We start from the raw sequence: 25,573 nt of genomic DNA, 5'->3' as shown, positions 1-25,573 counted from the left end.
AATAATAAAGATTAACTTAAACTAGATAGGCCTAAGTAACATAGTTTATATATTATTCATTACTTACTTTAAAACGATACAATCTGATACTTTTCACCAACTCTTAATAAATATGACGATCGTGAGATCAAGATACTAAGCCTCTCGCAACCACTCGCAGGTTATTTCTTATATACCGAGAAAGACCAACCAATCACGATATTGAGTTCATTGAATGTTTTCTTTTTGTTCTTGTCATATGTAGTACTGAATAGTTTCCTTTTAACACAAGCACGTTCATTAGTGTCCTTTTTTCAAACCTCATCTTAAGACCACAAGATTTATGTGAATTATAATAGATTGTTGAGATGTGATTGGACTACATTCTTACTATGTGGACAAACTACTTATATCTTTTCTTCTCAATGTGTTACCTAACGATGGCTATTCCAACATTTTTCCTGACCTTTTATATATATATATATATTTTTTTTTTTGCTTCTTCAAGTTGTGGTTACAGCTTTCTGTAAACATATCATTTCGCAAGTGGTGACTTTTCGTTCTTGATTTTATTTGTAACATGTGGTCAGTATAGCTACGATGTTCATTAATCTTCACTTTATTTACACCAGGATATATGGGTGTTTTGTGAGAGGTTATTAGCCCTACTCGTGTTTATTGAATTTTGCCAGGCTGTTCACTTTTATAAAAAAGCCTTAGAAAATAGAGTACATTCTGTGGATAAGTCTTAAGTTACTGGGGGTTACGAAACTATATCCGGGTTTTCTTTATAAGATGTTATTAATTTAAGCTAACTATTTAATAGAAAACATTTAAAGGACATGTCATATATATTATTAAAATGATGTTTTCATACAATGGAGCCTACCTTTCTTAGAATAAATTCAAAAGCAGCCCAGTATTATTCGAATAGACTAAGAGTGGACAGATTCAATACTATAACATTACGTTTCTAAGATAGTCGGTTCTAACTTGGACTTTGCCTTAAAATATACCACACTGTCCAAACTTGAAAAAATTACTTGCCATTAATATTCAACCCGATTTTGCTGATTAGCCATGAAAAATTTGATTATGAAATGAGTGAATACATGGTTTTGGATATATCACTTAGTCATTTCAAAATATATGTACTTATTTTTGAACAATATACCAAGAAGAAACCAAGAAGAATATATAGACTTCAGATAATCGCTTTACTTCTCGACGATGAGCAGTTCTAGCTGGTACTTTGTTTTAAACTTTGGATATAGTCCTGGTAGCGTAAATAAAAATATACTTTTATGACACTGATTAAACGTAACAATTTTTTTTGCAGTTGACATTTAGCCAGTATATGTATCAGTAAACATTCTGTTATGAAAGAATAGTATATATGGATTTGGATATAATACAGAAGTAAGGAAAAAAGTCGTTTTTGATATCTGTACAAAACTTTTTTAACTAGTGTTATCTAAAAATATAAATAGTGTGTAATGGGCTGTTAATTCAAAAATTATTTTGATATATGAATTACTCTATTTAAAAAATGTTTAGCTAATATTGTTTAGAAGTTTAGTACATCATTCCTTCATTTTTCTTTTTAGAGCTCTCCCACAATAAGCTATGATCTTTGACAAGGTCTTCGTTATCTTTTCTCTTCACCATGTCAAAGTTTTTAGAAACTTTCTAAATATTCTTCGTGATATATTACAACCAGGTGATTATTTCTTATCATTCAGTATAGAATCATCTCCTCAGTTTTCTGTTTGGTTAGAGATGTCACAAAATGAATAGTGGAAACAGTACTTTTATTGTAAGAATTGATATTTCTCATAATTATATTTTATTTTTGTGTATAATTTGAATATTGTTCATTTTAATACTATTTCAAAGTTCTCTTTGTTTTTATGTTCAAAGCAACGTAATCTGCTAACTATGTTCTACTCACAGTGTGTATCAATTCCACGTTTTATTGTTATTACGTTGCGACTTCTCGCTAAGCCATTTGGTGATAATGATGAGTGGATATTACTTCAATGACTTAAATTACTTAAATCCGTTAACTTATTGGTACATATTATGTATATATAGTTAGAAAACATTTAATATATCTATTCAACGTTTTTAATATTTAGATATTTCGCAAGTCGTCTTAATTTCAGTATTATTTATTTTATCGTATAAAAAAACTGACTTAAAATATCCCCACGTTCATGATTTCTTATCCTTAAAGCTGAATTCAAGACATTTAGACATCATGTATAAAACTGGAACAGTTGTAGTAACAGTTGGAAACTTGCTTCACAATATGTAATAGTTGCTTGTCTCTGTAACGGTACTCTTGATTGTCATTGAAAATATAAAAATCCTATTTCAATAAATATATTTAGAAGTTGCTCCATTTTCTAATTGTCCAAGCAATATCACAAAATATTTGCCACGCATTGAAATATTAGACCATCATAAAAATGACGGTTGACATCTCGGAAGAGAAGTTGGATTTTAAGGCTGTAGTTCAATTTTAGAAATAACATCTTTTAGACAAAACTGGCCATTTTAATTTGCAACGTATTAATTTTAAAATACAAAAATAGATTGAAATAAAGTTTTATATTTTATTCATCTGAAGACAGAATAAAGTCAATATAAAGGATATCGATCAATGTATTTTCATTAGCTCAATAAACTGTTTAAATTAATAATTTAAAGATTTAGTATTACAGAGAAAGTACACAAAATGTTAAAATTATTCTATTTTCATAATACGGGATAGAAAAATACATTCCTGTTAGTCTAATCTCGAAAGATTATTGTAATGAATTTAAGAAATTAGCAAAAGAATGTGGATTTGAAGTTACAGTCGGAACCGGTCACATCACGTGCAAGTGGAAGAACGTACACGAGTTTGTTTGTAATCATATATGATGACGCACAATCTGCATGATAGACAAGCCAGAGAGATTGGAAAATCAGGGAGGGGTCCTCTTTCAGCTAATCGCTCGACCATCGTCACTGTGAGCCTGAAGCACGCAAACCCAAAAACAGTGTTAATTATGCATATTTTTCAATACAATATTTCGGATATGGATTCTTATAGTTAGCTTTATCAAACACGGAAATCAAATTGTGATAATCTCACAACTGTAAAAGAAAAAATCCAATAGAAACAGTCGAAAATGGTACTACAAACTAAAACATGTTTTCCTTGGAATATAATTGTCGTGCTGTTATAACTTGAAAGTGAGAGTTTTTCAAAGTTATAGTATTCTACTGTAATATGCTATTATATATTTTTCAATTAAAAATTCATTTTTAGATATGTTTGAGCTCGTTTCACTGACTGACCTAGAGAGTTTTTAAGATCCAGGTTAATTTCAGAACACTAGAATATATTCTTTTGAAGAAAGGAATTTTTTACAAGTTATAATATTTTCAGTTGGATTTAATGTATTTAAACATGAAAATATGTATTTCCAGAAATCAAAATTACCAAAAAAACCGAGCGCAAGCAATCATAATATGCCATCTGTCACGGAAGAATTACATAAGTAGAAATTTGAAATATAAAATAACTAGAGCACTGGCTCCTGACTCTAGAAACACTCATCTGTTCCTGTTGTTGTGATTCTTATTTTGTCTTCAAATCATCAATGATCCAAACCTAATTCCACCCGTCCATTGAGTAAAATACATCTGAACAACTTCAGTCAACATCCTATTATGACCCTCTTGTGTGTCATTTGAATTTCCTTCTAACGATTTTTCACTAAAATTACCTAAACGATCCTTTATTGTTGTTTCCCCTGATGATCTAGTCTTCACTTTCCATGGCGTTTAGTGAAATACATCTGTTACTAATTTATCATCTTCAGAGCATCGGCTCTTTCTTTACTTATTCAGTTTTTCTTCAAATGAGCATCCTACTCGTTGTGCATTCTTTAATCTCTGCTACTATTTCATATGGGTTACATATTTTATACAATTTGTTCTTTATGTTTCTAAATATCTAAATACTGTAATGACATTCTAAACATAATAGACACACACAACAGAAGTATTGTTACGCCCATCAACCCTCAAAATAAAATGTTTAACAAAATGAGCATTGATACCCTCTCACTTATTGGTTCAGCAAAGAGCCTGCAGGCTTTCGTCACTGATATCAATTTAAATACGTTACTGGTCAATTATTCTATCCCATTTACATGATTATAAGTCACACCTTTATTGAAACACCTCTGTAAAGAGTTCACTTCTCTTTAGTCTTTCACGAGTTAAATTTTCGTTCCTCACAATTACACTCTATCGACTTTACACGTTCTACAATACCTCCCTATCTAAAGTTACTGCTATTTGAAAAATATTTAGCACTACAGAATACGTGTGATGTTGCACCAGTTGTGAGTGGAATTACCTATTTACACTTATGCCACACTATAAAATTTTACTTTAGCTTCTTCCAACGCTCTTATTCTTTGCAATGTATTGAAACCACAATCCTGGAAAATCTTACGTTTTTGAATGTATACTTCTTAAGCATCTCCATAATATTTTAAAGAATACAGTCAATTACACATACACAGCCAGGATTTCATTCCCGCCTTTTTACTCAGACTACTTATAAACGTGAATCGTTTTGGCAACGGTAATATGAGAACATGATATGTGTATTTTACCTACCAGATTTAAAAAAGCTAGTTAACCAGTTGCCTAATGCATTAGCTAAAGGACGTTCATTTCTATTATATGGTAGAAGTATAATTATTTATACGTGACAGACTTAGTAGTACACCCTCTAGAGCTTTTAGAATGAACAAGGTTTATAATATAGAAAATGCACGGAAGGAGAATACGTCAATACAACCCACTTTAAAATGAATTCCACGAACAGACATTAAATTACAAATAAAGATTAACATGAAGCATAAAGGAAATTTACAGACACAACATACATCTTTTTGTTAAAGTTTCTTTTGTAAAATGAAGAGAGGATATATAAATATAATAAAGACAAAATTGTGTTCAGAATTTGCAATAGAATGGAACACATTTATATGCAAAACGGCTCGTTTGGGTTGACCGAAGATGGTCGAAACGTTGTTCGCTCTTCTATGTAAAATATTTTCTCAACCCAAACGATCCGTTTTAGCATATAAATTTCTCAACAAGTGGGTTTCTCGACATCACTGAGAATGGAACACACGAAACTACCTTGAAACAAGAGGGAGAGGAAAAAAATTATAACGTTCCACGCGATAGTGGGCTTCATTGTTTAGAAAAACACAAGAAACAACAAAATAACAATTCAGTTGCATTAGATCAAACAAGTATTGCATAAACCTAACTGCAATAGTTTATCACGATAGAATAGTCTATATAATAATATGAACAATAGCAATGTATATGGAAATGATCCAGACACTCAAGCAATTCAGGCATATAGTTTAATAATTTCTTTTCTAGATATTTACTAGGTTTAGATCAGTAGTTGATGATCTAATTAAGAACCTTTCAGATATTTAGATATTTTATGTAAACAGCTGAAAGAAACAAGACGTGAAGTTAATTAGGCTGCTAGAGATTTGATATCGTGTCCTTGAAGACGGCTCCTATGGGTTTTAAGAATTGTATTAAAATAAAGTAGATAACAACGTTTGAACCTTCTTATGTCATCTTCAGGCTAACAGAGAAAGTTTGGAACTGAGAATTGTGAAGTCTATTTGTTAATCTGAAAATGACCTAAGATGATCAAAACGTTGTTCTCAAATTTGTCGTGTTTACAAAGTGTGAATGACAGGTGTCAGGCAGGGAAGTTCTAAAGTAATTAATAAATAATATTTTATACAAAGTAAGTTAGTAAATTAAGATTATCTCTTATTATGCAAATCTTAATATGTAACTTAAGATCATAAAATGTTACAATTCTAAATCTGTAAGACCATTAATCACAGTTCGTATCATCTAAGGCTTTTGTGCAAATTTTGATCACTCCTTCTTGAAGATGAAGGAATATTTTTAATTATATAATTGTAGTGTCTGTTGCTATGTAATTATACTGTCGTTGTGTAACAATTTAGTTTCTTTTATAAGTATTGTGCACATAGAATAATTCTTTTTCTTTGTTACGAATCTAGAAGTTTCACACTCTGTTATCTGACAAAAGCGTTTGTCAATATTCTTTTCGAGTTATACCTCCACTTATTTTACAACTTAACTACGGAATATATATGCAGAATGTGGTTAAAATCGACTAGACGCTAAAAATGTGAAAACAATATGCACAGATACACAAGAAGTATTTATTGTTTTATTTTGAATGACTTTATTTATTGTTATCTCGAAACCTTAAAGCTATGGAATAACTTATCAATTTTATAAATGTTCAAATACTATCATTACAGTTTTATAATAGATGATTTATGCTTAATTTGTTATATTTCTACTTGGTCCATATAGAAATTACGATCTTTATATTTTATTTCATTAATTAACTGTTTACATTTGTCTGTTAAAATGCTTGTTTCCACGCACAATCAAAATTTTTAATTTCAATACCCAAAACCCACTGGCTCAGGTGTATATCTGAAGACTTATGTCATTAGAATTGGAGTTGTGATATCCAGCTGTACACAGAGAATAGATAACTCATTGTACAACTTCGTGCTTTACTATAAAAAAAAAACTGCTGTTATGAAGATATCAATCTAACTCAACTTTCTAGTAAATTTGCACCAGAAATTGTTCAAATATTTTAAAAATCATTTTATGTAGATTCGCAATGACTAAATTTCATGAAACTGATGGAAGAAGTGCACATGATTTTGTGCTAGAAATCAACAGCCACAAAAGCTAGAAAACTTAAAATATACCATTTCCTGTTTGTACTTATACTTTAATTTATGTCTTTGCGAGTGTATAATATTGTCGTACGTCTTTTCCATCTCTGTAGATTTACTATATCACACTTACCATACTTGCCATTTTGTTTACACAAGAAATTGAGCTAACCATTATAATTCAATATATCACTTTTACCTGTATTGTAGATTATTAGAATAAGGTAGATATTATAACTAACAAATTACTTGACATCCTTTTATCATCCTGGAGAGATTTCTCGTTTAATTCTCAATATAATTGAACGTGTAGTCTAACTTTATAAGTATATATTCACATATGACACATGTTAATTCTTTATACATGTTTTCATTCTTGTTATTTTGCTACAATTAACTATAAGAAATGTGCAACTTACTTAGAATCTAATTATAATAGCAACACTTATCGTCATTTTACATCAATAGAAGAACGCTGTTTGTAAGATATTATAAAAGTCGTCATGTGGTCACTCATAATAAAAGAGTGGGGTATATCGACTGTTCGTCTAAACCAAGTAATGCTTTTGTTTTTTCCTCTAAAACAAGAAATTCTATTTTCGTATATTTCAAAACTACATTTAAACTAATTAGTTTTTTCCAGATACAGTCATAAACATAATAATTAAAAGATCTTTAACGATAAGTAAGGTGATTATTTGAATGATATTTCCTTACAATGATTTCGATCATATGGTTTTGTAACATTAATTTCACAGTTCTGTAATTTTTGTATATGGCCAGAGAGCAATAAACTGCCCTTCGTGTAAAATAACAAGTGTCATACATACAACATGAACATCATAGATGATAATATTATTGGACCACCTTTCATTCAAATTATGTCCATATTTTATCTCAGTTGAGTTAAGGTAAACTAATATGTGGGATAAATGTGGTTTTACCCTAAAACAAGTAGAGAAAGAAATCCTTGACTCTCTCAATAATTTTCAGAATCCACTATATTCATATTATGTAGGATACCGAGAAGAAAGATAAAAATACATCATTACACGCCTTTACTTGAAAATGACTAGCACAAAAATTTGAAAAAGAAAAAGATGATCACCAAAGATAAGAAAGAAAATGTTTGCAAATATAGTGTATATTCCGATATCAAAAGTTTTTTGAAAAGATATAGAGAGTATATGCAAACAATATAAAGTCGGGACAGTATTGAGAAGCACAACATAACAGGGTATCAGGTACAACACACAAAACCACCTAAAGACCAAAATCATAAACGTCATTTACACATTTAAAGAGGATGTGTCCTATAACATTTTGAAGGAATAAAAATCACCATTTACCTATAATACTGATAAGCCTGCAACAACTAAGTAAATCACAGATAAAGAACAGATAACAATTGAGTGAAGAATAATGAAATCATATACGGACGAAATAAATAAATGAATGATACGAATTTTTCTGTATTTACACGAATGAGTTCATTTGGCAGAAATTAAAGCTATATTTTTATATAAAAACAGTTATCTTAATACAGCAAGCATATCGTCGCAGTAGAGCAAAAAATAATTAATATACTTTGTCCTAGAGCACCAGTTATTACATGATGTTTTTCATCTATATTAATTTACATTTATGATAAATAATGTTTGAAAAGTTAACTTATCAATATACACAGGTAAATATTAATTAAGGAACCCGATTTTTTTCTGGTATATCTGATTACTAAGGAAAAAACTGTTTGTCGGAGATTAGATATCGTGACTTTGGACCGAAGTTCGCCGTGTTTATTGAGAGTGATGAAAAACATCGGGCAGTAAAGTTTTAAAGTAACTAACAGATAAGATTTTATTCAATGTAAGTTACTTACGATTATATCGATAACTCAAACCTTAATATTTAACATAGGATTATTCGAGGCTAAAATACTTTAACTTTAAGAGTATTAAGCACAGTTTTTATCATTTAAGGCTTCATTCTGAGTAAATGTATATGTATATATATTTCTCGTAAAGCATGAAAATGCTACACATTTTATGTGCTTACTCACCGCGGGTTTTTAATGGGTTAGTAAACCCATCGACTCCTGCTAAACTACATGAGCTGTATGCAGAATAAGTTTAAAATATATGAGACGTTAAAATGCGAACACATCATACGTGGATAACCCAAAGGCCTTTCTTGTTTTATAATAAACTACTTTTAATCTGTTGTAATGTCGTGTCTTGAAAGCTAAGGAATAATACAACAATTGTATAAATATTCAAACACTGTTATTATCGTTATACTACGTCCTTACATTTTTCATGTGTATTCTGTCTTTGTTTTAATTAAACTTGTACTTTCTCTGGTTAATCACACTGTTTTCATTTGTCTGTGAAAATGTGTTTTTCTACACAAAAAGAGAATTCGTTATTTGAATATTCACGTTTGTACAGTTTTCTAACAATATCTACACAAGAAACATTTAAAAAGAAAGTACAAAAATAAGCACTCTACTTACGTTTGCAGTCTAAATTTCTTGAACATTGATGATCGATTTAGTAAAAATACAATAAAATATAAGGTGGCAGAATTTCATAAAATAACTTAATTAACATTCATCATATTTTACAAAAACATTTGAATCTCGAGGTCCTCGGATGGATTAGCCTTAAATTTCTGGAATTACAAAACCAGATCCAGAGTTTCTTGATCCTGTGTTCGAAAATGCGCAAAACATTGTGCTGAAATGAACAAGAACGAAAATTATCTCGTAAAAATTGATCTTTGGAATAGAATATTTATACTTTACATATATAATTTTAGTTATATTTTTTAACTTAATATACCTCTTTTCAACCATAATTATCTTTATGTTTGATTTTTATGTTCTGTGACTACGACGAGTAAAAGGTACAGTTTATTTTGTATAAAATGTTTTTAATGTGAGCTAAAGATTTAAAAAAGAAACTTAGAAGTGAGGGATTTATATATTATTAATATGATGTTTTCATACAACGAAAATTTACTTTCTTAGAATGAATTCGAAATTAGCCCAGTATTGTTTAAATAGTCAAAGAGAGGATTTAGAGTGGGTAATTTCAAAATTATCATATTACGCCTCGAAGCTGACCGGTTCTAACTGGGACTTTGTTTTAGACTTTGGATGTGGTCCCGGTGACGTCACTAAAAATATACTTTTACCACACTGTCTGAACGTAACGAAACTTTTTTGCTGTTGATATTCAGCCAGCTTTTGTTGAATTCGCCAGAGAAACATTCAGTGACAAACGGATTCAATACTTTGTTTTAGATATAACACAAAAGTAAGAAGAAAAGTATATATATATATATATAAATAGCCATATACTGGATGTATTAGGTTGAGGAATAATTCGTGAGCGTTTTTAAATAATTTCATTCAAGCATTACATGCAAGACTATACAATGCATGAACACATTACACCCAAAACATTTATTATGATACTTTATTTCATGTAATACCTAGGTATATAGTATGCATTGTTGTAAACGAAATTGCAAGAAATTAAATGCGAAAAGCAGATGGTGTCGAAAATGCTCGATTTTGTCCACTTGACATTCCATTTAATGAGCTAAAAATGAAAGCAAAAATTAAAGACATATGAAAATCAAACACACCATCTATTAGAGCAAAAAATTATCTACCAAATGACATGAAATATTTTGCAAAAGCGTTTCATTTATGAATATATTTTTTAAGTTGAAAAAACCCTCACGAATTATTCCTCAACCCAATATTTTTTACATTCAGTTTCCATAACTAATTGTTTGATTAATGATTCCAGTCATTTTAAACGATATATGCATAACTTTAAAGAAAGTGTATTTTTTTACTGATAATAGCTATTTAGTTTTTTCTCTCATTTCTTATCTTTAATATCACATGGTTGTGTACAGTTGTGAAGAAAGTCTGTTTAGGAAGCCAAGCTGGACTCAGTGAAACAGCATGTGTATTTTTTAGACAATATACAATTAATAAATGTGTAAAATGTTATATCAAGAAAGCTTAACATATGAAATTGTTATAGTGTGACAACTTGGAATAAATTGTATCATAAATATATACGTGAAAGGAAGAAGGTCGAAACGTTGTTTGCTCCTCTACATAAAATTTCTCAAACCTTACCAGCCGTTTTTACATATATATATTTCTCTACAAGTGGGTTTTCTCGTCATAACGAATTTATATTACAGGAAAATTGAGGCAATAATCAAAATCGAAACATTTATATTAATTTATATCATCACATTTGCTTAACTCTTAAGGTTACTGTGTTGTCAAGGGGCCTTGCTAAGCTATTTTCTGTTGAAAAAACATACTTGTTGTTAATTACTCATGCAAAAATAATTTACACGAACATTTCTGTGTAATATTTTGTAGCAGAAAGTTGTTAAATTGAAAGGCTTTAGGAATATAAACACATTAAAAGTAAACCAGTAATAACCGGTCTCGAAACCGTACATTTTGATGACGTGGTTTGTCGTTTGTTTGTTTTTAATTTTCGTGAAAAGATACACGAATGCTGTCTTCTCTAGCCGTCCTCAATTTAGCAGTGATACACTAGAGGAGAATCAGCTAGCCTTTAGAACTCGCCGCTAACGCTTGGGCTACTCTTTTACCAGTGAATAATAGGATTTTCCGCCACATTACAATGCAATGATCAGTTTTCTGATACATATATATGTGTGTGTGTGGATGTTTCTGAGTTATTAAAAACTTTTGAAACCATTTAATCGAAAAACGGTAAAGGGAAGAAATCCTATTAAATAAAAAAGTGCACTGAAGAATGATTTTATGAAGTTATGTCGAGTATAAGCTTTCCATGAATACAAATCAAACTGTTAAATTAAGCTGCACTTAGGTAACCATATACATTAAGTAAGTAGTTACAATGAAGCTTAGACCTAATAAAATAAACGTTGTAATACGCTGAGGCACCTAATTACACAGTTATCTTACGAATATAATAATCTTATGTCTAAATATCATCATGCTTATGATGTAAAACTTTCATATAACTGTGCTATAGTTGACCAAATTATAGGAGTTAATGTGGCGAAATTAAGGATGACTAGTACATTTAACATTTGAGAAACTTTAATCATTTCTCCGATACATATTGTGTCTTTAAAATAAAGTTAACTTTACGACAATTGTTTTACCAGGGTTATGCCATGAATTCAAGATGTATAATGGGATGACAATTTGAAAATAATGGAAATATATGAATAATGCAGTTTAAAATAAACGTTTAGTTAACATTGTGAAGAAATGTAATACATTGTACTTTTTCTTTTTAGGACACCTCAGCAATGGGCGAAAATGTTTGACAAAGTATTCGCTTTCTTTTCTTTTCACTATGTCAAAGATATTAGAAAGTTTCTTGAGGTTCTTCGGGGTATACTAAAACCAGGGGGCTACTTTCTGTCGTTTGGAATAGCATCATCTCCACAGTTTTCTGTTTGGTTAGAGATGTCTAAGAATGAAGAGTGGAAACAGTACTTTATCGTAAGAATTTACAGCTGTGGTAGTTATTGTGATGTTATTATATATTCTGTATATTATGCATTTATTTTAACAAAAGTTGAAAGTTTTTGCTTATCATTTTCAAGGTCAAATCTCATAATTCCATGCTCTACCCAAAACGGGTATCGAAACCCAAGTTTTAGAATTATAACTTATCGCTTCGCCACCGGTCAATAAACACGAATGTATATTGCTTCAATGACTCCTTCAAATCATTTTACTTTTGTTAGAATGTTACATTTGTCAAATCATACATACGAACCTAGAACTCATTAAATATATTTATTTGGTAATTTCAACAGTTTAAGGTATTTCGCAAGTCCCTTTAACTTCTAAATTGTTTATTTAAACGTCTAAAACTGAATTAAAAATCGGCACGCTGATGATTTCCCAATTTAAAAGTGAATTCAAGACATTTAAACATTATACATAAAACTGGAACAGTTGAAGTAACAGTTCGAAACTTGCTACACAATATTGGACAGATGCTTGTATTTCTAACGGTTCACTCAGTTGTCGTTTAAAACATTTAGAAATCCTATTTAATAAATATATATATAAAGAGCTCTATCTTAACAAACCATGCAATATCACAAAATATTCGCTTCACTTTAAGGTATGATACTGTCATAAAAGTGACAGTAAATGTTGCAGAATGGATGGTGGGTTTAGGATGTTAAAGAGCTGCCTTCTCTTTAATCAGTAGCTTAAAATTTAACATAGGATTATATGTCTTTAGCAACTTTGACATAATTATAAATATCATCCTTGTAGGCAAAACAAACAGTTATTGCGCTACCTATTAAAAGTCAAAATGAAAAATAGATTGAAATGAAATATTATAAGTTATAGATTTAAGGATGTTTGAAGGTGTGTGGTGCACAGAATAACGTTTATTTAAGTTATTTTATACTTTTATTTTCTTTAACTTGATAAATTATTTTTGTTAATAAATTGACATATTAATTTTAAATAAAATCCGTACTGAATTTTAAAATTATCCTATGTTCCAACAGGGTTTAGAAAAATTTATTCCATTTACGCTTATGTCGAATGATTATTTTGCTGAAATCAAGAAAGTGTGAGAAGAATATGGATTTGTCCCCATCGCTGTAACTTGAAGTTTGGAATCTATTACTTTTGATTCAGAAAAACATTTTTTGGTAAGTGTAGGGTTAACTTTGTATGTATTTTACTAAGACATTTTGGTTATGTATTCCTTGAGTTATCTTTAAAAAACATGGTAATCTGTCTGTAATGATTCTAAAACTGTCACACCCAAGTGTGACATATTTATCAAAGCATGCGTCACGTTTAATCAAATACAAATATTTGTTTATTTAAAAGTAGTTCGAGTACATTATTAAACTATATTAAACAAATAAAAATATTAAAACTGATATCTAAAGTCATAATAAAGTGCATGAAGCAAAATGATGTGTCATTCAGCAAAGTTTTATTGCATCTTCCATTGATGTTAGTTTTATTAATAAGATTATTTAAAACCTCTGGAATATATATGTATTTATTATACGGTTTCTTATAATTTCATATTTTCACTGTTAGCTACTTTTACTTAGAACTAAATTAAAAACCTACTTGATGCTAAATTTAGATAATATCAGGATAATGGCTGAAAATGCGATAACATCGAAACATATAAATTAATGGAAAATTAATACTCCTAGTTAGATTAGTAATTAAAAGTAACATTATTTAAGATGCTGAGTTTTAATCTTGATCTATATAAATATCTTGATTTAATCAGAAGCTACTGATAATAGAAAGAATCTGGTGAAGAACGTGGAACAGAATATTATTATGTTACCAGTATTGTTAAAACTTGCATAAAGGAACCACACTTTCTGCGGAGTTCTCATATCGCCTTATGATTTCTATTACTCCCAGGACATCTGCACATAGAACTAGGGTACATGTAGCAGGTTTTAGTGTATTAGTTTAAGTATGAAAACGTCATATTAATTTTAGATTAAGTATTTGAGATATCCACAGAACGCCTTAACACAAACAAAATGACGACTGTTTTATACCAAATCCCCAGTCCGTTTGCCAAGTTTATTCCCACAAACCCCAAGACGGAAGTTAAAATCTGAAGTGATACAATATATCTTGGTTTTGTTAACGAATGACTTAAGGTACAAGGATTAGTAAAATATAATATTTTATTTTTTTCCCTTACCTTCTTTTCTTTTCTTTATAACATTTAATAACACTAACTACAATTCGTATTTTCGTCATAGCAGTTTTAGAATCAACTTGTAAAGTACATAGTGATAGAGGTAATTGAAAATGTCTTACGCCATTCGAACCTAATAAATTTTATATTATATAAGAATAAATTTCTGAACAAACAAACTAGAACTTTAACACATAACTTAAGACTTAAGGAACATCAATTTTCCATTTTTCTTTTTTATAAATGAAGAAATATGTAATTTATTAAATGTTACGTAACTATTATTAAATAGTTAAAAAGTTTTATTTTTGAAATAAAAGTGAGAGTTATTTCAATGTTTCGGTGTAATATGTTATTACATACTTTCATTTAGAATTTATATTTAGATATGTTTGTAGCTGTCTTCAGTGATAAGCGTAAAGATTCTTGGTTTGGTATGTTTTGAACTTCGCGCAAAGCTACTCGAGGGCTATGTGCGCTAGTCGTCCCTAATTTAGCAATAAAAGATTAGAGGGAAAGCAGCTAGTCATCACAACCCACCGACAACTCTTGGACTACTCCTTTACCAACGAAAAGTGCGATTGTCCTTCAAATTATAATTCCTCCACGGCTGAAAGAGCGAGCATGTTTGGTGTAACAGAAATTCGAAACCGAACTTCGTTTTAGTAGAAGCAAGTATGCAAATGACTGTTAAATGTCTTTTTAATTCGGTGGATAATCGAAGATATGATAAATTATTTACTTAGGAATAATGTTTGTTTGTTTGTTTTGGCATTTCGCACAAAGCTACTCGATGGCTATCTGTGCTATCCGTCTCTAATTTAGCAGTGTAAGACTAGAGGGAAGGCAGCTAGTCATCACCACCCACCGCCAACTCTTGGGCTACTCTTTTACCAACGAAAAGTTGGATTGACCGTCGCACGAAACATGCTCGCCCTTTCAGCCGTGGGGGCGTCATAATGTGACGATCAATCCCCCTATTCGTTGGTAAAAGAGAGCCCAAGAGTTGGCGGTGGGTGGTGATGACTAGCTGCCTTCCTTCTAGTCTTACACTGCTAAATTAGGTACGGATAGCACAGATAGCCCTCGAGTAGCTTTGTGCGAAATTCAAAAAACAAACAAACAATACTTCATAATACCAATATATTGGAAGATATTCAAATTCAATATGTAATTGCAATACTTTAAATTTAGAGCAAAATTTGTTGCACAAATGTTAAATATCCTACAAACCCTATATAAAAATTGCTTCACTGTGGTAAACAAAAAATAATTTGTTATTTTATCGTGTTGGTGACTTTTGTCATTTTGCTTTTTTATATTTTATCAGTAGTTTGTTTTTTGTTGTTTTAGCTGGTAGTATATTATCACATAACTTTCTTCTGTTTTTGTTGTTTGTTTTGTATTTTTATTTTTTCATGATTGGTTTTCTTTTATTTCGTTCTTACAATAACGGTTTTGTACTTTAAGCTTGGTTATTTTTTATATGTTTTTGTACTTCCAATAATTATAAAACTTAGTTTTCCTCTGGGTTATTTCTTTTGTTTATTTTCACTTTGTATTATTAGGGTAATTGCAGCTTAGTTGTTTAAAATAATTCGTTTTTACTTATGATATTTTCGTAAGTATTTATTAGTTTTTGATTTAATTATAGTTAATTTTTTGTTCTTATTTTTCTTTATGGAAATTATATTAACGGACTTATATATCATGATACGATACAGTATTTCTTGTTTCCTGTTGTTTTATTTATAATTTATTTTTTCTGAGAACGAAAGTCCCTCGCTGTCAATTCTGCAGATTTACATCGCTAAAATCAGGGGTTCGAGTTCCCTCGCTAGACCCAGCACATAACCCAATGCTGCTTTGCTATAAGAAACAAAACACACACACAGGTAAAATAATGCTAGTAAAAATCAGGTTTTTCTTGTAGCTCTCCATACAATTGGTCCCCTGTTTTAAGTATTTAAAAATTGAATGTTGTTTATACTGACTTTTAACAATGACATTATTAAAGATTTTTTACGAGTAAATTATGCGAAAGCAATAAAATCCAATGTAAAGTGATCAGAAATTATAACAGACAAATAAAAAGCTTTCATAGTGAAGCAACCTGATACATATGTTGCCTGTAATTTAGGCACCATCATATTTACAGGAATACAGTGTATATACATGTCTCGCTATTAATGTTATTAACTCCACCAAAGTACGAGAAGATACTACAAGGCCTTCAATAAAACTGTGTATCAATCTAATCATTGACAAATTTAAAACTTGTTTTAGTGAACAGTAACTACCGGTTGTAGAAACATAAGGACAACGTTTTGAAAGTTTCCACATTTTATCTTTTATTGTATTATATACATTGATATTTAACCTGTATGAATCAGTTTGTGTGTAAAGTCAAGCTTGATTTCTCGAAATAAGAGGAATCATAATGGTCAAAATACATTTAACAAAATATAATAGTTAAATTACTGTCTATCCATTACGAATGGTTGGGGTGCAAGTGTAAACTTTACAAGTGTAGTTACTGTTGGTATAATAAGCCTGAAGTAAAGATATGTTAGCGTTGACTGTGTTTTTCTACCATTACAAAACATTCAAAAATATTTTATGAAAGCTCAAATATTATAGCCAAGATGAGTAGGCTTGAATTACAATTCGTACAGAGAATCTTGTCGTTATGAAGCTGGAGAAGGTTTTGAAATATAGGCAAAGCTAGAGAAATTTGAAAAGGAAACACTGAAACATAACAAGTTCATTGTGTAGAGTTTATCACTAACGTGGATGCTTTTCTGACTTCAGGCATAGGAATGGCTTCATTTTGATAAAGATATATGAAGAAAGGACTTTGTCTTCCTTAGGAGGAAACAGGGAGTTGCGTGTTCATGGGTCAAATAGATAATTTTATCACTCACACTTATATCTATAATCTAATACACTTAAGAAGCTTTTTTCTACAAGTTTCTGATAGATAACAGAGGAAATGATAATCCAAACTAGACTGAAAAAGTTTACCTTGCTTCATTGTTTTAATATATACTTTTGAAATGTATAAAAAACAAGAAACAACAACTCTGAAATAACATTTCAATAGAGAACATGCAAGAAGTATCAAGTACGTATCTCTAATCTAGTACACATCAACGTAATGAAAACATTAGTTTTAATACCATTGTGTAATAAGTGGTGAAACACTATCCCTTCATTGTTTGTGTATGGGAAATTACTTTTACGAATTCTATGACGTGTAAAACTAAAGAATTGTAAATTTGAATGAAAAACTCAGATAATTAGTTATATCAAATTAAAATACTAATTACTGAAGATGTTTATCTACATTTTATAATTAGCAGCATCAATTGCGCGTGCGTTGTCTTTGTTCTCTCCTCTTAGGTCCATCTTCGGTGGTTCTGTTGATTTATCCATAAGATCTTCATTGTTGGATATAATCTAGCTTCGTCTTCTGTTTCCTTTCTTTTCACCTTCTCCTAAGAAATATACCTTTGTTTAAGTTCTTTAACTGGTCATCACGTCCCAACACATTCCCAGTACTGGTTCTCATCCATTTCATGACTGATAAGAAATTTGTCTTCTTCCATATGACGTAAAACTTTATTCTTTAAATTCAAGTTATATTCATAGCTCTCCGTCAAATACACATTTAATTACCTACCAGTCTATCTATTGTTATCTATGTCTCGTATTATATTGCCACATTCCGGATTATTTCTTTATTATTCTGTGTTCAGTTTCCGTCTCAAATTAGTTAGATTAGTGGCTTCTTTTTCTCTCTGTTGGCTTCTTAGACCATTCTAAATGTGATTTGTATTTATTTAAAAACGCCAACCATCTCATGTGATATGACTTCTTAGATAGCAAAACATACTTCCTGGAACATATAACCTTTGACATTAATGTTTAATTTTCTAACTTATCTCCTTAGTACTTTCAACACTCTAGTTTATTTCATGTTTATTTCAATAATTAAATTTTTTTGCTTCGTTTAGTTTCGTAACTTCAAGTCGCAGCCGTTCTTCTGTATCAGCCAACACTGCCTTATCATAAGCAACTCTAGATCTTCTTATTTGCATTCTAGTCAGTCAGATTTTTCCACAGCTCGTACTTATTATTGCCTCTTCGAAGGTATTGACAAACGATATTAATATGTATTCCTCACCTATAATTATCTCCTATTAGTACTTAATAACTCAAGCCAGAATTACATTTCTGTCTTTCCCGTTCACTCCAATCATTCCATATACTTTTATTTAACACTTTCACGTTTGCGTTAAAGTAGATTATGTGACAAAAACATTTGGTTTATGGACATGGTGAATATTTTTGATATCTTATAATAGCGTTATAAAGGAAGAGATCTTTAACATCTTTATTGTTATAGCTCATGCAATGTTTTTATTATGCATTTACTTATAAAGATTTTAACTCTATTTATTTATTAGTTAAATTTAGTTACTTTTAAACTATCTTTATACACCGTTTTACTTAACTTTTTAAACGGAAAACCAATTATTTTCTGTAACAAAATCAGTATGAAAAAGAAGCAAAATAAATCATATTACGCCATTTAACACGGCACAAGTTTCATATTATATATGGAGAATTTATCTTATCAAACTAACTTCAGCGTTAATACATTGCTCAAGGGACACTCAACATCATTCCAATTCTATTTCCCAATAATCACGTTACATTTAACAAATTACAGATTTCTTGGTTTATAAGAAAATGAGAAAACCATTACAAACACTCGTATAAAGAAATGAAGTACTAAAACATGTTTTTATGGATTCTTAATTGTTTTCTCGTTTTTAACCAAAAATGAAAATTACTTCAATGTTACAGTACTGTAGTGTGATATGTTATTACATATTTTGAATTAATATTTATTTTTAGATTTAGACACGTTTGCAGCTCGCTTCAGTGATTGGCGTAAATATTCTTTGTTGTAGAAAGAAGCACGAAAATGACCGTCAATTGTTTTTTTAATTCGGTAGATAATCCAAGATACGATAAATTATTTACTAAGGAGTAAAATGGTAAACATGAAATTATCTCGATTGATAAATATGCTTTATATTTACTCACACGAAGAAATTTCTCAATCATTTTCAGATTTACAGAAGTCCGTTTTGCGTAAAGATATCTTGAAACAAATACAATTGAAAAATTTCGACAAATTCTTGAAAGACTAAGGGAAAGCTTTTGCGAAATATAAAATAACTCGCAGTTTTGATGGAACAGTCACAGTTCATCCTACTCTTCTTGAGATTTGTCTGAAATTTCTAGTTGAATACTATTTATTAAAGTGCCTTATAACAATTATTCTTAAGATGCTACTAGTTATCAACACTACAGAAAACCAGAGTTGTCAGTTACTTTGTAACTCTGAGAAAGATTATTATTAAATAAATTTAAAAAAATAACGAACTTTATTAATTTTTGAACAACAGAAACTGAACAAATATGGTTGTGTGTGCCATGAAACGTTATAAATGTAGCGTAAGTTGGAAATAGAAGCCTAAATGAAAAACGGAGTCCGGGATTACCTAGCAAAGAGCCAAATGCATAATATTTACCATGAAATTAGAAATACCGATTCATTTTAAACATTAATCGTTTCGCAATTAAACTACTTCCTGTTATATAACCAAAGTCTTTACTAAAATCTACTTTCAGCAACGGAGACTATAAGTAATAAAATTGATAAATAATTTATAATTCATAATTATTTATTATTTAATAAATATACATCGGAATTATTTTATAGCTATTCTATATTCTATAGCTTGTGTATGTGAAATTTTAAAATGCCCTCCACCAAAACACTCACACACATACATATATATATATATACACATGTGTACATACGTATATAATTGAAAATTATAGCCTGAAACATAAATCTGGCCAAGGTAGATTATTGGTTCTGTTTACGGTAAGGATTCTTATCTATCTTTAACTTAATGTTATTTCGAGTACGCACGATTTAATACGTTTTTCAAAGAAAGTTATTTAATTTTTTGCTGTCTGAAAATTCTCAGTGAGAGTAAAGTATACATTAATAATAAAATTCAACATTCTTTGTAGCTCCGTTTGAAACGTACAGATAGTTTCTAAATGGACCCTCAGGCTGCTTATTGTTTCACCTAGCCCTGAATTACTAGATCATTATAATCTTATTTGAGCCTTACATGCAATACAAAATTGAGAAGATATATCTAAGTTGTTGATGTTTTTTCAGTATAAACTAGTAAATTACATGATTTTATTCTGTTAAGTACTTTTTCAAATAATCATATCATACAATGAAACAATATTTCCGCTCTTCTATTTTGACATTTCTAACCAACCGTAAAACATAGATCCTCATGTAAGACCATTTTAATTACACTTTTAATTAGTATATTGCTCTAGCTCTTTATTTATCGACACTATGTAATATAGAGATATGCATATATTTAAAACATTATATTGAAAGATATTAGTTCAAAACAGTAAACAACTGTTCTTTTTGCAAAAAAACAATTATCATACCCATTTCATATTATTTTGAAATTAACAGAATTCGAATAATTATATCATATATAGCATTTCACTTTAAAAAAATTTATGTTTTTAATTATTTATTTGTTTGTTTGGTGATTAGAGCACTACACTCCCAAACTGCGTATTAAGAGTTCGAACCCACTCACCGAATATGTCACCAAGTAGTGTTAACTAACTTCCTTCCCTCTAAACTCTTACTCCTACATTTGAGATGATATAACCAGAGAGCCCTCGATTAGCTTTAAGTAGAATTCGGTTAAAAAATAAAGCAAGCAAATTCTTGTTTCGCTTCAAAAATACATAGTCGGCTATCTCAGCTTTCTCTCTCTCGGGACACTACTCCTAAAGTTTTACGTAATAAGGTCATAATGCTAATGCTCCCCAACTTTTGACAATATCTATTATGGTTAAAAATTCATTTGAAGTATAATTTATACAGATAAATTAGGTTTGATTTATTTAGAATGTCTTAGGTTGCATTTCATTACCGCTTATATCATCTTATGAACTCAGATCTCAAATTAAGATTGTAGAGTACAATACCAGATGACATATATTCTGAAGCCTTATGTAATCACGTGAGAAACATACAGAGGTTTAACAAATTATACTAAAGTGATCTTGTATCCTCGTGATATCGATATTATCGAGATTGTAACATCTAATTATATTCTATCTGACGACAACACATTTGGAAGATAGTTCCACACCTTCACTTTCTTTACAAAATGCCCTGTCGTAAGGTTGTTAAAGGAACGCAATCCTACCTTTCAGAAATCCAAGGATACTGCGTCGGGTGTTTCCACTGATATTCATTCTATTAATTAGCATAAATACTCATCACCACTCCAACTGCTTGAGATGGTTGAAAGGTTATTCTTGGATATAACATGCTTATATCTCATTTACGTAGGTTTTTGAGATAGAGATTTATACTGATTATGTGAAGAAAAGGGGTGTTACATAATTTTCACATAAAATTATAAAATTTTCGCTGGATTAACTTGAAAAGTGTTAAATTCTAAGAACGCCATAACTTTAATTGAAGATACAAAACAATTAGTTAGTGTATCACTTAGTAAAAGGATACTTAAATGTAGTAAAATCGAAAACTTAAAAATAGTCCAATTTTAAAAATGTATGGTGTTTGGACATTTCAACAATTATACCTTACATTTACAAAGCAGCATGAAATTTTGGAATGTCCGAGCAATTGTATTCATACGTGTATCGATATATTTTAAGTGTATTTTTAGGAAAATCAATATCTTCTTGTCAAGTATTTTGGTGTGAAATATTTTTGTTTATGAAATATCATATCTTATTTTAGCTTTAGAGAGACAGACCGACATACGCCAAAAGTGATTAATTCTAACTACAGTGACATCTGTCGATTCACAGGAAAACTTTAGTAATTATTGCAGTAAACATAAAGTTATACACATTATTTCAATGTGGTTTCATTATTTTAAACTGAGATGTATGAGTCTGAGATATTTAAGAAACATTAAATATTGAAATCCATCGGAATCATTGTGGCTGAAGTTATTTGACACCCAATACGTCATGCCTAATCTGGTTCTAGGAAATCTCTTCGGAACCAGCTTTTTTATAGCAGAAAAAATGTCAGTATTTAGGAGCTATTTACGCCTGTATTAGGGATTAAGTACAACTGTGATAAGAATAGTAAACATTTTATGAAGTATTATAGGAGAAATAGTGAAAATGTACTCGTGTAACTCACAAAGTCCGGAGAAATCGAGAGTGACCGATTATCACTTGACTTTTAATATTATAATATACTTTTTCCTAGCACAGCAACTAGCCCAGTGTAAAAGTTGGTTTTTAATTTATGTTTGAAAACAAGTGGTATCGAACGTTTGAAAAAGTGCAGTTAAGGATATATGTGTTAATATGAAACTGCGGTAACAATATGAAAAAAAAATCAAGAAACGTAATTTTCATTCGTTGAAACTACTTGTTTGATAACGAGGAAGCTTTAAAAACCACAGGGGCTATGAGAGATGTGACATCGTGATCTTGGAATCAAGACAGTCGTGTTTCTTGAGTCTCAATCAAAGGTACCAGGCAATAAAGTTTTAAAGTAAAGTAAAATTTTATTCAATGTAAGTTATTTAGGATCATATTGTATAAGCACACCTCCATATTTAACATAAGATTATTCGACGCTAGAGTACTGAAACTTTAAGAGTAGTTGCTGTTTTTAATTAAGCATAAAGCTACACAAAAGGCTATCTGTGCTCCGTTTACTACGGGTATCAAAACCTGGATTTTAGCGTTGTAACTCCGCAGACATACCGCTGAGCCACTGAGGGGCGTTTGAGAATATTAGGCACAGTTTTTATCATCTAAGACTTCATTTTGAGTAAATGCTTTCTCTCTTCTTCTTAAAAATGAAGAAATATTTAAATTGTATAATAGTTTCGTCTATTGTTATGTGATGGTACTGTCATTATTTGACATTTCGATTTTTTTTTTACATTGCAACAGATTTGTTTGTTGTTACCTGTAAAGTTGCAAAATAGTCTGCTTGTTATTTGCTCACCGTGATTATCAAAACCCATATTTTAACGATATAAGCTCTGAGACCTTCCGATAGATTCTGGGGGGAGAGTTAATCTGACTGACAAATCTTAAGTTTCACACAGACCAAGAACAGAGAGAAGAAAAAGTAAATGTACTCAATATTAGGATGAACAGTAACATTGTTTGAATATCTATAGCCATGTAATTTTTGTTATATTCCTAAATCTCGAGAGTCCAGCATTACAAGAGGTTAAATTCGATTTAGAATAAAAGATGAAAGCCACTTACCTATCTGAGTATGTTACTTTCATGATTTAACGTTTTGTGGGGTTTGCTTATACAATTGTAACATAACTTATTCTTTTTATACAAGTTTTCTAGAAAACGTTAACATATTTATATAGCGACAAATACTGTCACATGGTAACAGACACATAAACTATACTACAAAAATATTTATTCCTCTTTAATACAAATAAATAAAATAGACCCATACAGCAGTTTTAACGGCCTCAATTTGCACAGTTACCATGTTTCAGTTAGGAAAGAAATAGACTTTCAAAATAAACCCCAAACAAGCACGAATACGTGAACTTTAAACTAAGAATAATATTGAAAAATTAAATAAGTTAATTTACACAGAGAACACACTGCCATACAAAATGAGTTATATGTAATCGTATAAAAATTAAAAAACTAACATTAAATTTATGGAATTATATTTCAATTCAGAAGTATTCTGAAAAATACATTGGTATAAGAAGGGAAACTCAAAAGAAATTACTTGGGGAACCCAATATGGTGGATTAATATACATCTTTCTTCACCATATCTCTTTTTATTTTTCGTCCTAAGTCCATCATACCCCGAATCGTTGCCGAAGAGAATATTAAACACCCGAGAATCGGAAGCAAGTTTTTATCGGTGAGATTCTTGGGGTATGGAACTTGTTTATCCCCTTCTCGTTCGTAAGTTTTAAGTTAAACCTCTCAAACCACCAACGAGGTCAAACTTTCTATTTCTGATCTTTGATGGTTCGGAGGACATAAATACCAATGAAGAATAAATGAAACTTAGTTATTCTTTTCATAACGTGGTGTGGGTCACATTTGCCCATTTCTATGCATTATATATAGAGAGAATCAGGTTACACATAAATTATAAATGTTTACTATAATTCCAACCGAATATTCATGACAATCTCTAGACGTAGCTGAAAAATTTAACATCTCAAGCTAATGTGATCAAATAGCCAAAAGCTAGAATACATCATTATGAACCTTATCAGCTAACTACTATATTTGTTATTATTACAATGTATAAACTTCTCTATCACATCAAGTAATCCTTTGCCTATAGATGCTCATACAAAATAGTAAATTTAAAGACCTGAAAATAGGGATCGTAAAAAAAGCAAAAAAACAAGGCATTATTTACTTAGAAATATATTTTGTGAAGTCAAAAATGGTTTGTAGTTTGAGAAAATGATGTCTACTGTACCTTCAACCTTATATATGTACCTTTTTACAATCCCTATTTAAATATTTACAAATTTCCAATCTTAATTTATCTTAACTTATCAGTTTTGCGACCTTATGTTGAATATAAATGATTGTAATATTTGAGATAACCCTAGTTAATTTACATTGTATAACAAATTAATTACTACTGACATTAAGGTTTTACTATCTGATACCTCTCTTTCACGCTCAAAAATCACGACTAATTTCAGCACAAAGTCACGAGTTTGAATCTTTATATTTGTACCCAAACAGTGCCGTTAATTACACTAAACTGGTTATTTTTAACTTGTTCGTTACGAAGAGCATCACCCAATTATGGATGACCCTTTATTATGTCCTTTGGCACGTAATA

General features: G+C 30.1%; 1 protein-coding gene across 1 annotated transcript in view; it reads left to right on the top strand.

The window, feature by feature from the left end:
• Positions 1-10,073: 10,073 nt before the first annotated feature.
• LOC143238518 (juvenile hormone acid O-methyltransferase-like) overlaps positions 10,074-25,573 on the top strand; it is a 38,074-nt gene continuing 22,574 nt past the window's right edge. The window contains exons 1-3 of the mRNA XM_076478806.1: positions 10,074-10,135; positions 12,153-12,360; positions 13,395-13,541. Of these exons, the coding sequence (XP_076334921.1) occupies positions 12,175-12,360; positions 13,395-13,463 (255 nt within the window). The 5' untranslated portion in view covers positions 10,074-10,135; positions 12,153-12,174 and the 3' untranslated portion in view covers positions 13,464-13,541. The remainder of the gene's footprint in view (positions 10,136-12,152; positions 12,361-13,394; positions 13,542-25,573) is intronic.

The sequence above is a fragment of the Tachypleus tridentatus genome, chromosome 13 (genome assembly GCF_004210375.1).
Source record: "Tachypleus tridentatus isolate NWPU-2018 chromosome 13, ASM421037v1, whole genome shotgun sequence".
NCBI lineage: Eukaryota > Metazoa > Arthropoda > Merostomata > Xiphosura > Limulidae > Tachypleus > Tachypleus tridentatus.
Note: the sequence above shows the minus strand (reverse complement) of the source record. Positions and strands in the feature narration are given on the sequence as shown.